General features: G+C 42.4%; 1 protein-coding gene across 20 annotated transcripts in view; it reads left to right on the top strand.

Moving 5' to 3' along the window:
* Positions 1-3,006, top strand: part of CTBP1 (C-terminal binding protein 1) — a 234,332-nt gene extending 231,326 nt beyond the window's left edge. For 10 of the 20 annotated variants that reach the window (XM_088163002.1, XM_088163015.1, XM_088163001.1 and 7 more), the window contains one exon: positions 1,545-3,006. In XM_088163002.1, coding sequence (XP_088019128.1) covers positions 1,545-1,728 — 184 coding nt within the window. In that variant the 3' untranslated portion in view covers positions 1,729-3,006. Of the gene's footprint in view, positions 1-1,541 lie in introns of all 20 variants that reach the window. The other 10 variants (XM_088163000.1, XM_088163009.1, XM_088162999.1 and 7 more) reach the window with 1 other exon arrangement.
* Positions 3,007-14,624: the final 11,618 nt, after the last annotated feature.

Raw genomic sequence — 14,624 nt, 5'->3', positions numbered from 1 at the left:
TTGAAAAAAGCTTGACAAGTGCCTTTTGTCCCACGTAGTTCTGGGTTAATACCTGGGTAACAAAAGCTGCAGTGAGTGGTAGTTCTGTGTGTTCAGGCTCTCAAATGGGTAATGCTCTCACCAGGATGTTTGGGTGGGCAGAGTGCAGCAGGAGAGTGTGAGGGAAATGAGGGATGAGTGTGCAACTTTATGATGAGGAAGGGAGGCAAAGGATCAGTCGTAAGTGGCCAGAGTGACATAACTTGAAAACAGGTATTGAGGTATTTGACTAAAAAGAAAATATATTTTTATTAAATCCATGTGTTGCTGTTGTTTTTATACAGTACTGTGAAATACCAGTGTTGATCAATTACATCTGAAGTTTGTGATTGGAACAGCAAATTTGCAAGATATTTTTAGTCTGATAGCATCAGAGCAATCATAAAATCAAGCTGAATAAGAGGATGTTTCTTTTGTTGAATGCTTAAAATATTTAGGCCTCAGTGTTTGTCCAGATAGAGTAAGAAATCTTTAAAATAATCCATAAATTCTGTGTTTGCATTTCTTTTTCTTGCAATCTGCCTAAAGCACTTGCCCACTGTAACTGGTTCTCCTTCAGACAAGTGCTGTGGCAAGTTTGCTGCTGAAAAAGTTACTCAGGTGCAATAGGCTTGAGTTTGTCATCGTACTAGTGTGTGGGTGTGGTGGCTTTTTGGGAGGAGCTATCAGGAAGCTAAGACTGCAAAAATAGTGTAAAGAAATATATTTTTAAAACCACATCAGTGTGAATTTAAAATTTCTACATGAGAATGAAAGAGGAAAAAAATAAAAAGAAAACTTGTAGAGAACATATTGCATGGACCCAGCTGGAATTACTGTGGACACACACATTTAGGGAGCTGGGGAATTACAGCTTGGAAATTCTTTTCAGGCCTGGATTTCTCCTGACTCTCAGCTCCATTCCCAGGCTGACAAGCTGACTGCAGCTTCAGTTAGGGAGGAGTCTCCCAGGGTAATAATATGGTGAAAAACAGAGTGGAATTCATAATAAAGATTAACACCTGGTGTCTTTCCCGTGGGATACATCCTGAGGTGCTGTCCCAAGGATGTTTTTCCCAATTATCAAATGAGCTCCTGTCCTGTCCTAGCTGCACATAACACACTTTAAATATGGGCTGTCTGTACAATAAATTTGGCCTTTTTTCCCCAAAGAGCTCCGTGTGTGTTGCTGTCCTTTCTCTCTCTTTGCAGTGCAGTAACCACAAATTACTTCTTGTTGAGGTTATGCTTTGAGAGGAGCAAAACTTGAAGGTGGTTTCCTTTGCTATTAAATCTGAGGAAACAATCTGGCAAACTTTGATATCTCACTTGGTTAAAATACAGCATCTCTTGCTTTATGTAGCAGCATCTGCATGTGGCATCTCACCTGGAGCTGAACTCCCTGACTCTCCAACTGGTCTGAAAACCAAAGAAGCGTCTCTGTAGCTCGGGAAGGAGGCAGGGTGGGCTCTCTGCTCAGTCAGCTCCTGGTTTTAATGTCTGCTCTGGTTTTCTCCTCCCAGCAGGTATCCCCCAGGCGTTGTAAGCGTGGCTTCCACTGGCATACCTGCAGCAGTAGAAGGAATAGTCCCCAACCCCATGTCTCTATCACACGGCCTCCCTGCTGTAGCCCACCCGCCCCATGCTCCTTCCCCCGGCCAAACTGTCAAACCAGAAGCTGATAGAGACCACCCGAGCGACCAATTGTAGCCAACAACAGCATTCCCAACATCGGAGACTCCAACCGCAGCGCGTGGAAAACAACACAACACAAAGCAAAACCCTGGATTTTGATTAAAGGCAAAACCATGAACTTACAGGAGGAGACGATTATTGGTTTAGAAACTGGTCCAAGATACAGTATAAAAGGAAAAGGTGGGAGACAAAAGGAAGATTTGGAAACATTTTTTCCTCCGTATAAATTGTAGTTTGTCCCTGTCCAGTGGACTGATTCACTGTTTCTGTGTCCTATGGGTTCTTTGTTAAGCAAGAGAAGTTAGTAGTTAATTATATCATGAATGTACTTGTCTGTGTACAGTTTCTAGAACATTAAAAAGGGTTTGTTTGCTTAGCTGTGAACAAGGAAAAACATAAGGGAGGCATTCAACAAACCAGTTTTGAGATTAAAAATCCTTTCTTTTATATTTTCAAACATGCCCAAAAATGAGGCAGTTGGCAAACTTCTCAGGACAATGAATTTTTCCCATTTTTCTTTCTACGCCACACAGTGCATTGTTTTTTCTACCTGCTTGTCTTATTTTTTAGAATAATTTAGTAAACAAAAGAAAAACAGTTTCTCCTAATTTTGGCATGAATTCCCTTATTTCAAAATGAAGACAACCTTGCAAAGAGATTTTGAGGAAAAAATTAAGGTTTTGTATAAACGAGCATTGTGCTTTTTGTCACCAGTTAAAGTATATATTATTGGTGGTATCTGGAAAAGGCACTAGACTACTGAAAAGTAGCAGCATTTCATTGCCTACATTGATTCCTTCCTGGTAATGTGGTAGGCTAGCAATATTTTTGGTTAAAATCATGTTTGTGACTGTAACCATTTGTATGAATTATTTTAAAGAAATAAAAATCCCAGACAAATATCATATGTGTAAAAATTTTTATTTCTAGTAACTGTTTATTCAACTTTTATTAGGTTTCTTAGCTGTAATTTTTAAACAGATGCTGTCAAGTATTTCATTTCTAGCTTTACTTTGCTCTCTGTTGTTTGTAATACTGTCTTGGAAGCTTGAAAAATAAAAAAAAAATTCTTTCCGTACCATTTTTCCCTTTACATTTCGTAAATGTTGATCTTTTTTCCTGTGTTTCTAATGGAGTTTGAAATTAAGATGGATTTTGATTTGTACACCGGCATCATCAGCTACAATGTGGTAACAGCATTTATGCCACCACTGTGGGCAGAGCAGAGGAGGTACAACAGCAACACAACAACAACAGTAATAATAATAATAAATGTCTTTTGCCGAAGTCCAACATGAGAAGTGTCCATTGTTTTATTTGCTTTTGTGATGATGGAAGGGTGCAGCAGGATATAATTGTATTTGCTGTATTGAGGGAGTTTGTTTCTTTGGGCACAGGCAGAAGTGTGTTCAAGGCAGGTTAGATTCCAGCTGGATGCTGTTCTGACATTTCCTGTGCTCCTGGGTAAGATGTCCTTCATCCTTGCGACTTTAAAAAAAAAAAGACAAAAGTTTTATCTGCTTCAGGAGGGAAATCCACGGTATGGAAACGTGAACCCGAACCTCCTTGGTGGTCTGTTGTCTCTTTATTCACTATTAGTCTGAATAGTGCACCCACCTAAGGTTGGTGAGCTGGTTTTATGGCATCTGTGAGAAATTCTGGCCCCTGTTCCTGGAAGTCTCCAGAGCAGCCTCACCTCAGTTTGGGAAAGGGTAAGAGGCTGCGAATCACAAAACCCAGAAATTTGTGTGTCTGTATGCAGGGAGCACTGTGTACAGTGAAATTTTGTCTGTATGGAAGAGAGGAAGTTTTTTGCCTTGAACATTCAGAGCAAAAAATGTCATCCATTGCAATTTATTTGCTGGTAAAAACTGTTTCTGTTCCTTCTGTGAAAGGAAACAGAAAACAGCCCTAAAGCTGCAAGTTATCCCAGCAAAGACACTGCAAGAGCTTTGAGGCCAAAAACTTTGAAAACACCAAATGCAGTCTCCTGCTGTTGAAGCGGGATTTCTGATTTCTTAGGTAATTCATATTTTAAGATGCTGCTTTGTCAGGCTGAAGTTGCTTCTTTAACATATGTAAAACAAACATTTAACATCTGGCTGCCAAGAATTGCTGACAGCCACATTTGCAGCCCCATTTCCCAGGGAAAAACCAAGAGGGTTCCTTGCATCGTTTGGACATGGCTTATGTAAGTACATTTCGTTTCTAGTGGATTGATAATTGAACTAGAAATGGTGTTTATTGTGTGCACCTCAGTTCAGAAGCATTTGAGCTGTTGTCCATGCTTGCTCAGGCACAAACTTTTTCAGGATTTGAGCCTGAAATGCACTGTATTCAGTGTTGTTATGTTGGTGTTTGAGGTTATCTCTTGGTGTGACAGAAGCACAGTAATCCAGTTTCCTGCTTCAGAAAGGAAGAGTCATCTAGGCAGGGACAAGACTGATGGACACTGATTTGGGCTATGGTCTGAAAATCTGAGTTAAAAGCAATGAAAAGCCAAACTTGGGTGTAAATGACTGATTGGAAAAGTGGGCCATAATGAACAAAAGACTGTTAAACCAGAGTAACCTTCTCTCTTTTCTGACTGCTTTTGTTGGGTAGTGGAAATGTGATGAGATTTTCCTCTGGTGAAGGATGTGCTGAATAAGACAGCAGAAGATGCAGTTAGTGGAAAAATACAGACTGGAGAAGGTGATGGCAGCAGAGGCTACAGGTGACCTGAGGCAGTGTTGAAAGAGGAGTTTGATCAAAGTACCTGCCTTGAACACAATTTTTTTTTTTTTTGTGGTATTACTTGAATTGTGGATCTTGACAAAGAATGAGAAAAATTACAAAAATGCTGTTGGCTCAAAGGCTGCTGGCAATAGCAGGGTGGCAGGAGGCTCTGGGGCTGCACAAGAATTTGGTGCTGTCCAAGAACGGGCAGAAAGTTGCCAGTTGTGCAGATGCAATGTCAGGGGGTTGCAAATCAAACAAAAATTTTGCAGAAAAAGGACCCAGGGTAGGAGTGGTGGATTGGTGATGTGGGAAGGAGCAGTGTGGTGGCAGATTGGTCTGGCACAGTGGTTTTGGTAGGTCTGAGAATGGATCAGAGATGTTACACATGACCTGTTGCATTTACTGAGTAATTTTGGGTCAGGTATTTTCAAAAGACTGAGCTGGAACTGAAGTCATAGGAGAGACGGGCTCTCAAATTCACTGATGGTGTGCAGGACTTACAGGAGAGGAAATCGGAGCACCTTGATATTTTCAGCTTAAAAGTAAAGGCTGAGCTGTGGAAATGGCTGTAGGTAACAAATTCTGTAGAGGAAGGAGAAACGTTAAAGAAATGCTGGTACATGGCAGTTTAAATGGGGTTAGGAAAAGTTCTCTGTCAACAGGGAGGTCCTGGGAATCGGTCCTGAAGTCTCTGCAACTTGGGTTGGGGTTTTTGTTTTGTGTTGGGTTTGTTTGGTTGTTTTTTTTTTTTTTAATATATTTAACTTTGTTTTTATAATCCAGAGTGTGAGAACGTTGTTTAAAGGTTGTACAAGATTGCAATCAAAGCAACAATTAGAGGCTTTTTTTCCATTCAGGATAAAACACGTAGTTTTTAACAAGCCTCAAGGTTTTTTTCCCTTATTACACGGTTTTGGGGGTTTTTTGAGAAAATGCCTTATTTTCTTGTCCGGTTTCCACCTCAGATGATCAAGGCTGGCTTTCCAAATGACCACGATTGCTGCATCTCTCTGTTCTGAGCTTGCTCCTTGTCTCAGACTGAAGAGTTTTCTCCTCTTGTTTCAATGGATACATTGTGTTGGTTGTTCTGTTTGAAGAAGGCAGCAATACCAATATTTCCTTTATAAAGTTCACTCCAACCGTACTATTTTGTAAATTGAAGAAAAGAAAAAAAACAAAAGTCATTAGTTTTAAGGGCAGAGTGTAGTATTAGATCATTTGTCTGACCACTTAGTAAAGCTGTTAAGTGTGATATGTGATATGAGTCTTCCTTAAACCTGATACCATATTTTGAATTCAGTAAATCTTTCAGAAAAATTTCTAGTGTTTATGTTAAAATGTCAAGTGATGGGTGTTTTTTTACTGTTTCCTTTAATAGCTTGTTTAAATAGGATGATTGTCACTGTAATTTTTAAATATCTTTATTTAATTTGGCTTTCCCTGCCTCTAAATTTCAGTTATTGTTTCATGTTAAACATGAGGTCATGTAGGCTGGCTTGAATTTAGTGAGCATGTCACATTTTAGTCATTTTGCCTTTGTGCTGAGGTCAGTGACACATCTTCCAGGAGGAACAAACTGTGTTATTCATCTGTTTTCTTTTCCAGTTGCTTCCGTTGCACTATTTATCCTTTCTTTGTGGCTCTGTATTTTTGCCCTTTGGAATGACAGAGTCCAATATGGTTATCTTCTGCAGATGGAATTTCAGGGTTTCTGATCTCTGTCTTTCAGTTGTTGTCTTCTTCCTTCCATCAACTTTCCAATTTCCTTGGTAAACTGTTTTCCTTCAAAGTCACAAGTGCTTGAGGAAATTAATTAATCCTCTTCTTTGTCCTTCCTTGCCCAGGTAGCCCATCATTAGCAGCCAGAGCTCCACATGGAGTGGTCCTGCTCTCGTCATCCAAGTGCTCCTTTCATCCACAATCTGCACACTTTGTGTGTCTGCCTCTTGCAGGATGGACCTTACCTGGGTCTCACACTTCAGATCAGCCCCTCAACATCTGCCTCCTCTCCTTCCTTGTCTCTTTCTAGCCTTTGGGAGACCTGGAATGTTACCCCTAGAATTCTACCCCTACCCTAGGGCAGTTCCACTTTCCATCTGTGAGTTTCAGCTTGACACACTCAGCATTTCTTGGCTGACCTCATTGCACACCACCTCACTAAACCCATGTTATATATTACATTTTTTTATATCCAATTTGGGGTTTGGGATCACCCAGCTGTTTTTTTTTTATGCAGATCCTCATCTGGAGTTTCCTTCCTTCATTTTCTGTACCACAAAAACAAATATGCCTCTTTATATCTGGTCTCAGCACTTTCCTTTGCCTTTACACTTCTGCTCAGAGCTGTAATGGAGTGTTTTCTTGAAGCAGCACTGTTTGTTCTGGGGGGGTCATGATGGTGTCATGGCCACCATAAACAGACTAAAGTATGTCCTTGGGATGATTAGAGGCATTTGGGACATGCCCAAGATGACGCAGATAATTCTCTGAGCATGCCAGTCTCTTGAAGAGACTTGTTACTTACACAGTCTTTAACTACATATCTACCCCCTCTTCTTTCATATTCTGCCTAAAAAGGATGAGTTTCTGCCTCGAGAAATAAAGTAAGGAAGTTTAAAAAGAAACCCCAAATTAAATGTTTGAAGGGTCAAAGATTTAAAGCAATAAAGAGGAGCAAGATTATAATTTATATTGCCACAATAACCTTTTGTTATGTGTCGAGTCTGACATATTAGAAGCAGACAATAATGTGTCAGTGTGACAGTGGTATTTATTTGTCTGTGCTGTGTAAACAGTAAACTTTTAGACTTTGGGAAAAGCTTACAGAGCTGGCTCCCCAGATAAACTCTAGGAGTTAGGACAGCAAATCGACATCTAAAAATAAATCTCCTGAGGAGCTGGCATCCCAGACTTGTGTTTCCAAATCCCTCCATCCATTTTCAAAGTGTCCCACCCAATGCAATGGATTGAATTCTCAAGCCAGTTGCCTCCAACACAGCTGTTGGCTCTACAGTCTGTCCCCATCCCTGGGAGCTGGGGAAGCAGCAAACTTCCTCCTCAGCACACCTAAAAGCACCAGAGTAAATCCTATTTAAGTCCCCGCTGCTGTTCAGTAGGATTTTGGTTAAGCCCTCATGTAAAGTTAAGTCCATGCTGTATTTTACTGCTCTTAAGCCACAGCAGAAAGAAAATCTGCTGTTGGTGTTTTCCAGTAACACATTTGCAGTTATCAGCACCAGCGGTTTCCATGTGAAAATGGGGTCGGGGATTTCCAGCCTCTTTTTGATACAACTTTTTGTTGATTTTGCTGTTTGCTTGCTCATGTTTTTTTAAGGCCTAGTGTATGTGAAATGTGTTTATTGTGTTATGGAGTTCTGGTGATAGATTTTTGTCTCTTAAGTCACAGTACTTTGTAATTAGCTCCAAGGCCATCACTTCCCTTCCCAACATGGAGTGCCTGTCCTTTGAAATTGATGGCTGAAATGAGGCTTTCAAGTATTCGTATTCTGAACAGTTGTAGTTTTCTTTTTTCTTGTCCTCCTGCAGATCAGCCATTTTCAGTGCAGGACACAGCCCTATTGCAAGAAGCACAGGTAAGAGTGAAAAACCTCCACTGTGACTCAGAGCTCATTTCAGAGGTTTTCAACCTCCACAAATTTAAGGGGAAAAGGCATGATTTTGCATCATGTAAGTAGTGGCTGAGTTCTGATCCTATTTTACAGAAAAATAGAAATCTTGATTCTGTTCAAAGAGCTGTATTAAATTGTTCCCCCTCAGATTGTGGCACATATCCCACTTGGATTTTTAGATGCATCCTGGAGCAAAATGTGTCATTCCAGCGAATGCCTTTCCAAGTGACATGGGGTCTAGACTAAACCTCATCATTTGGAGAACTCTCTTTATGTGTTACATCCAACTTTGCTGGAAGTAGGATAAGGTTTCTGATATCACAGTGATCCCCAAAGCTCTTTAGTTTTCATCTGCAATTAATTGTCAGTGGAGCTGCAGTGGGTCCCAGTAGTTTGTGATGTGTCTGTGACACAGTGGAGTTCAGAGCTAAGGAGACACCACAGTTTCCCTTTGAAAAAGGCTGAGCCATTAGATGATGGCTGCTCTTAAATCTAGGTTCATCTGTCTGGGCTCTCTCTTCTTGTCTCCAGTGACCTAAGTGTAATCCTAAAAGGAATAGCTCCTCATATATGGAGTTTTTCCACTTAAGTGCTTGAGATTACAGTGGAACAAACCCAGGGAGTGTCTCTGCAGATCTGAGTGAGTCCAGAGTAAACCTCTTATTGTAATACTTTAATTTTCTAGTTTCAAAGTGGCTTTGCTATTTAGGAGATGCACATAGCAGAAATAAAATGTCATCCAGGAGAGGTGGAGGTGCTGCTCCTTGTGCTGCTCCTTATCCCCTCTCTGTCCAGATACAGATAATGCAGCCCCCATTAAATCCCTCCCCGGAGGACACAGAAGGATGAAACTTCTCCAACCTGCCGAGCTATTTCTGAAAAACTGCTTTGATAATCCACATCTCATAATTCACCCCCAAAATCTATTGTTGTGAGGTTTAAAACTCCAGATGTTGGAAGCACTCCTAAACAGCTGCTTGGGCTCAGCTCCATCAGCCTCTGAAATCCCTTTAGGGATGTAGATTCCTGGGTAGAAAGGGCAATGTTTTGTTTGTGATATGTTGGGGGGTTTTTAATGTTTTTTCAGTATGTTCATTCCAGGGTCTGGATGTTCAGAATTGCAGTGCTGTAGCCTTCGCCTGGCCGAACGTCTCGGGGGATGGAAATTGCTGCCTGACCTTCTCAGCGAGTTAAATCCATGAAAATCCCGGAGAGGACAGCGAAGGAATCGATGTCCTTCCTTCCCCAGCCCCGGGCTCTGGAGGTGCCAGCCCCGACCTTTGGCCGCAGGGAAGGGATGATCTAAGCCTGTCCCGTGCCAGCCCCTGCATTCTACAGCAGGGGCGAAGTCAGACGCTGAGCTGTTGTTTTCTCAAATTCCCTTCTCAGAATTCCCCCGCCAGGGTGGTGTCCTGGGCTGTGCTACGCGAGCTTTCCCACTGATTTCTCGGCTAAATTTCAGACCTCCGGGTGATCTGGCTTGTGCCTGTCGTATATACTTCATTTTTTTTTTAATCTTCTGCTGTCCCCTTCTGCAGTTTCCCTGCCCAGGGGTGGGGGCTGATGGTGACAAAGGGCGCAGGACACCGGAGGTCCCTCCGCGGTAGCCGCTAGATGGCAAAATGCACTTTGTGCATGGGAAGGACGTGTGGAACCCCCGGAAAACTGGGATGGGCTTTCCCCAGCTCCCAGGAAAACCGGGATGGGCTTTCCCCGCCGCTGCTTTAAGCCGCCTCCATCAATATTATTATTTTTTTTTTATAAGCTACTTTGGCGTGTTTGGGTACTGCGCATGGCGCATCTTCCCTTCGGAAGTCTGTAAATGCTCCTGTTCTTATTTGAGGGTTGGTCATTCGAGGCTGGCAGCAGATTTTGCCATCGTGTCCCAGAGTTTGAGGAGGATAAGGAATTAACCAACCTGGTGAGACTTAAAAAGCTGTGCCTGTGCTGGCTCCCCTGTGAATCACAAATCAGGTGTCACTTCCCTTTTTAAATTACAGGTGGGATCTCTTCAGGACAGGGAGTTCTGTAAATGGTTTCTTCTATCTGTAAATAAATAAGTGAATATTGGATAATTCCTTCTCTAAATATTTTAGAGGTACAAATATGGGGGTAAGAAAATGAAACAAAGAAAATCAGAGGAGAAACACCCTTGGTATTTTCCAAAGCTGGGGCATAGATTATGCTGTTTGCTCTCCTGACTCTATGAGATTTTGTCCTCTGTGGAATACATCCTTGTGCTTTTGCCTACTGGAGTTGTCTCAAGTTACAGATTTCCGTCAGGGTCTGGAGGGGTTTTTTTTTGTTTTGTTTTCTCAATAGCTTCCAGGGGCCCTCGCAGGGAAGTTTCCAGCTCCCTCTCTGTGATGACAGCAGCACTTTTGGCTGGCTCCCTTCAGTCAACTCTCACACATCCAAGCCTGTCCTACCCTCACTGTCCAATTCCCTGAAAATATCCTTGCAGCCATGCACCTCACTGCCCTGCTGATCCTCCCTGGATTTGGGTAGTGGTGCCTGTTCTTCAGAGATGCTGGGACATGAAATTCAGCCCCTGCACACCTGGCTCCTGCAATGGCTTCAGTGGCATCTTCACTGCCTCTTCTTTGGCCATGGTTCTGCTTGGAAAGGCGAGCCCCAAAATGATGATCTGATATAGCATGTTATGGAATGTGGTGGGAATTTCCTGGTCTGGAACTTCGAGAAACATGGGCAGTGTTTGATTTCCTTTCTTTCTCTGTGTCACTGGCAGACTGGACATTAAAGTCTGAGTGTTAAAATTAGGCACAATAATAATGACAATAGATTGGGTTTAGAAAAAACAGTAGATGTGAAACAGATTTTTGACCAGTCATTTATTAATGGAGCATTGGTATTCTGATGGAAGGCGACTGGATTTCTGAGTGGAAGGCTCTTTACAGTCCTATGGAAAATGCAGCATGGTGCTGGTTACTTCAGCATCATAATATTCACGTGGCCACACTGATGTTCTCAAAATATCACAGGTTTGGATTTGCTAATTTTTGAGTACTTGCCTTCAGAATTTTAGTGCTGATATTTTAAGATTTGTATTCATGAATTCACCTTTAGTTCCTGTGGCTTCAAAGGGTTCTGGCTGTTTTAATAGTGTGATTGATCAGGTAAGATGACAGTTTTCAGCTAACTTCCTGAGATGCCCTTCTGTTTGTATAGTTTCCTATGAGGCAAAATCAAAAAAAACCCAAAAACAACCAAAAATCTACTAATGGAATAAAACCAGATTTTCCAAGAATGCTAAATATATAAAAATATATATTTTTCTGGAATTAAAATAGATTGACAACATGTATTTGTCTTTGATGGACATGAGAAACACGAAGAGCCATGTAAAAGAACCTGATGGTCCCAGATTACAGCAAGGGTAATGCATTTGTTATTTATCAAGGGTTAATCAATGATTAACAGGCATTGCAATCAATAGTTAATTGATTGTTGTGGCCTTGGTTCCCACATGGCTTGCAGAGATCTGCAGCATTGCATTCACACTGTAATGTATTTATTAGTTATTAAACACACACTAGTGTTTCTAAAATGTTTTAAATTCACTTTATTAGAGGTAACTAAATTTTCAGTAGCACATCAGTGAGCTTGAGTTCTGCTTTCACATTAGCAAAAGGGAATATATGAAAAAGCTGCTAATTTGGCCTTGCTTTCTTTAATTTGAGGAACCCATCAACTGCATACACTGGAGCAACGATCACATTATAAAAGCAATTTTAAGTAAAACATGCCATTTATGGAAAAAGCACTCTTAAAGATTTTTGTAATTACAAATATTTGTACTGTTAAGTGAATTTCATTGAAGTATTTGTTGTTGTTGTTGCTTTATTTCCCTGGAGGACTCTTCTGTAGTGGGAGCTTTGTTATGTTGATAAATGTGCCTGAAAGCTTTATAATGTACTGATGCATTGTAATGATAAATAGAGCTGGTTAAGTAGTAAAGATCAAACACACAATTAAACAGACTGTAATATACATCTTGCTGAGCAAGGGAAAACAATAGTGGAATCAGTAGAGATGAATACAAATAGTTTTATTGAACTAAGCAAAAAATATATTCTTATGCCTACAGAATGAGGAAATTTGGCCTGATACTTGCATGAACAGACTTTTAAAGTGCTTAATCAGATCTAAAACATCTTTAAGCTGTTCAGCATTTGCAATCAGCGGACAGAGCTTTCTCTGAGTAATAGAGACGTGCAAGAAGCCAGAGGTTGAGTGAATCAGCACAGCAGGGAACGGCCGGGAGAGGAGCCTGGCACAGCAGGCAGGGCTCACAGGTCTGCCACAGCAGGAAAATTAACAAAAACACGTTGCACTTGACACAAAGATTGGAACAGAGTATTGGCAGCACCTGCTCCTATTGTCCAGAATGTCCTTTCCTAGAACCTTTCCCAGCAGGGAGGCTGGTTCACACTTGGCGAGGCCACAGAGGTTTCACACTTGTTATTGCTGTTTGCTCTTCCAAATGCCAGGGGAAAATGTGATTCAGAAGGAGCACGCTGGAAAAGGGAAATATGGCCATGCATTATTGCAGAGGCACAAAAAGGAAGATTTAACATAGGGGCATTGAGGGGGACTTTGATTCCCCACTCAGATCAGTACCCACACAGCCTTCTTGCAGATTGTTCTTGTCCATTCCAACCTTGAGTTTCTCTGAAGGGTGTTCTTAGTGAATTTTCCTTGAAAGGGTACCCATGGCCAAGTCAGCACAATAGGAATTTCATAGCTAATTTTACAGATGCTATGGTGAAATAACTCCTTGAGGAATTAGAATTAGGCAGGATACAGCAGCCAGAAGAAACACTAATTCTCCTGGATCGACTTTTTGTGAGCTCCTACCCTACACAGTGCTTTGCCCACCTGGAATATCATAAGCTGTTTAGATTCCTTTGCATATCTGGGTATTAACAAGACTCAGGGGGAGCAGCCAAATCCTGCTTCACTGGTGCTAGCAGTCAAACTCCTAAGCCTTGTGCACACTGGCCAATTATGGTGTAAAATCCCCACTGGTGCTCACCAAGCACTACCCAGCAGACAAAAGGCATCTGCTGATGATGTGGTGTGGACTGCTGGAAATGTCTTTCCCAAGGATGTAGGGTGTGAAATGTTCCAGCAAACCTGTTAGCTCTAATTTTCTGTGTGCTGCTGACTGCTGAAAGCTTTGCACGGTCTCCAGGAAGTCAGGCTTATTTAATGAGAAGCAGGAGAGTAATAAATGCTTCCAACTTCTGGAGCTTAAGAGAAAATGGAGTGGCCAGGGAAGGCTCTGTAGCCCCCCTGCCTCTGGCTTCCCACAACCTGAGCTACAGGTGTTGCTTAACCCGGAGTTGTGTAGGAGTTCCCAGGAATATGCATGGGAATAGAGGTGGTTTCTCCTCTGTAAAAAAAACTATTTCTGCCCCAAGAACTGCATGTCACTCCACAAACGTATTTAGACGTCCAACTGCCACTTAAATACCTTTACAGATTTGGGCTTGGGTCCTAATTGTGGTGCTGCACTCCATAGTGTCACTGGTTTTGCACGGCAGGCACCAGATCGGAATTGACTGCAGAGAGAAGCACAGCCCGGCAGCCACAGGCTTTGATTTAATTGGGTTGGGCTGGTTTATGGCCCCTTGATAAACGTAATTTTTTCCTTGTTGAAAAACAACGTGTCTGCCAAGGCCGGCAGGAAAGTGGGAACTGTCTGGAGGTGAAATTGCAGACTGACAGGGATAACCCTGCTTGATGGGAAGTAGGCTCCAAAGGGTTTTGTGAAGTTTGTCGGTTTATGCCATCTCTTCGTCACTGAGTTTGCAGCCCAAAGATTATTTTGGATGCCTGCCTGTTCCCAGAAGCTCCATGTGTTCACAACAATTTCAGCTCTGCGTTAAGACAATAATTATAATCAAATCTCACGCTCCACTGCCTCGGCCAGTCACCTCCATGGAGCAGATGGGAAGGGGTCTCACATCAGCAAGGGGTTCCCCTCCCAGTGTACAGCTGCCCTCATGTCTTCAGAAAGGGATTTTTCGTTTTTCCCTTTGGCTCCCCTCTACTACTCTCGTGGCATCAGGGACAGGCTGCAGCTGGAAAATTGTGGGCAGGGTTGGAAGTGCAAAGAAGGAGAAAGCTATTTTGTCTTCTGCCTGCCTGCTGCTCCTTGTTCACACCCCAGGCTGGGAGCAGGCAGGCAAAGGAAACTGGGTTTTTGTAGTCCCTCTGCATCTGCTGATCATCTATGTCAGGTCTGGGACCTGCCCCTGGGCTCAGCCTGGCTGGTCAGTCCAAGTCCTACATTCCCAGAAAACTGAATCCCAGAATCCCAGATTGGGTTGGGTTGGAAGGGACCACAGTGGGCCACCAGGTCCAACCCCCCTGCTCAGGCAGGGGCAGTGGCTGAAGAGCAGCCAAGGCCCTGCCAGGGGTGTTGTGCTCTCCTGTCGTGGCAGACGTGGCTGGGGGCACACACAGAGGTTGCTGTTGGTGTTGGCAGTGCCACACTGAACTGATTGATGACCTTGAACAAAAACCACAGGGGCA

Source organism: Sturnus vulgaris, chromosome 4, assembly GCF_052056855.1.
Source record: "Sturnus vulgaris isolate bStuVul1 chromosome 4, bStuVul1.hap1, whole genome shotgun sequence".
Lineage (NCBI taxonomy): Eukaryota > Metazoa > Chordata > Aves > Passeriformes > Sturnidae > Sturnus > Sturnus vulgaris.
The sequence above is the reverse complement of the archived record's forward strand: the minus strand, read 5'-3'. Positions and strand labels throughout refer to the sequence as shown.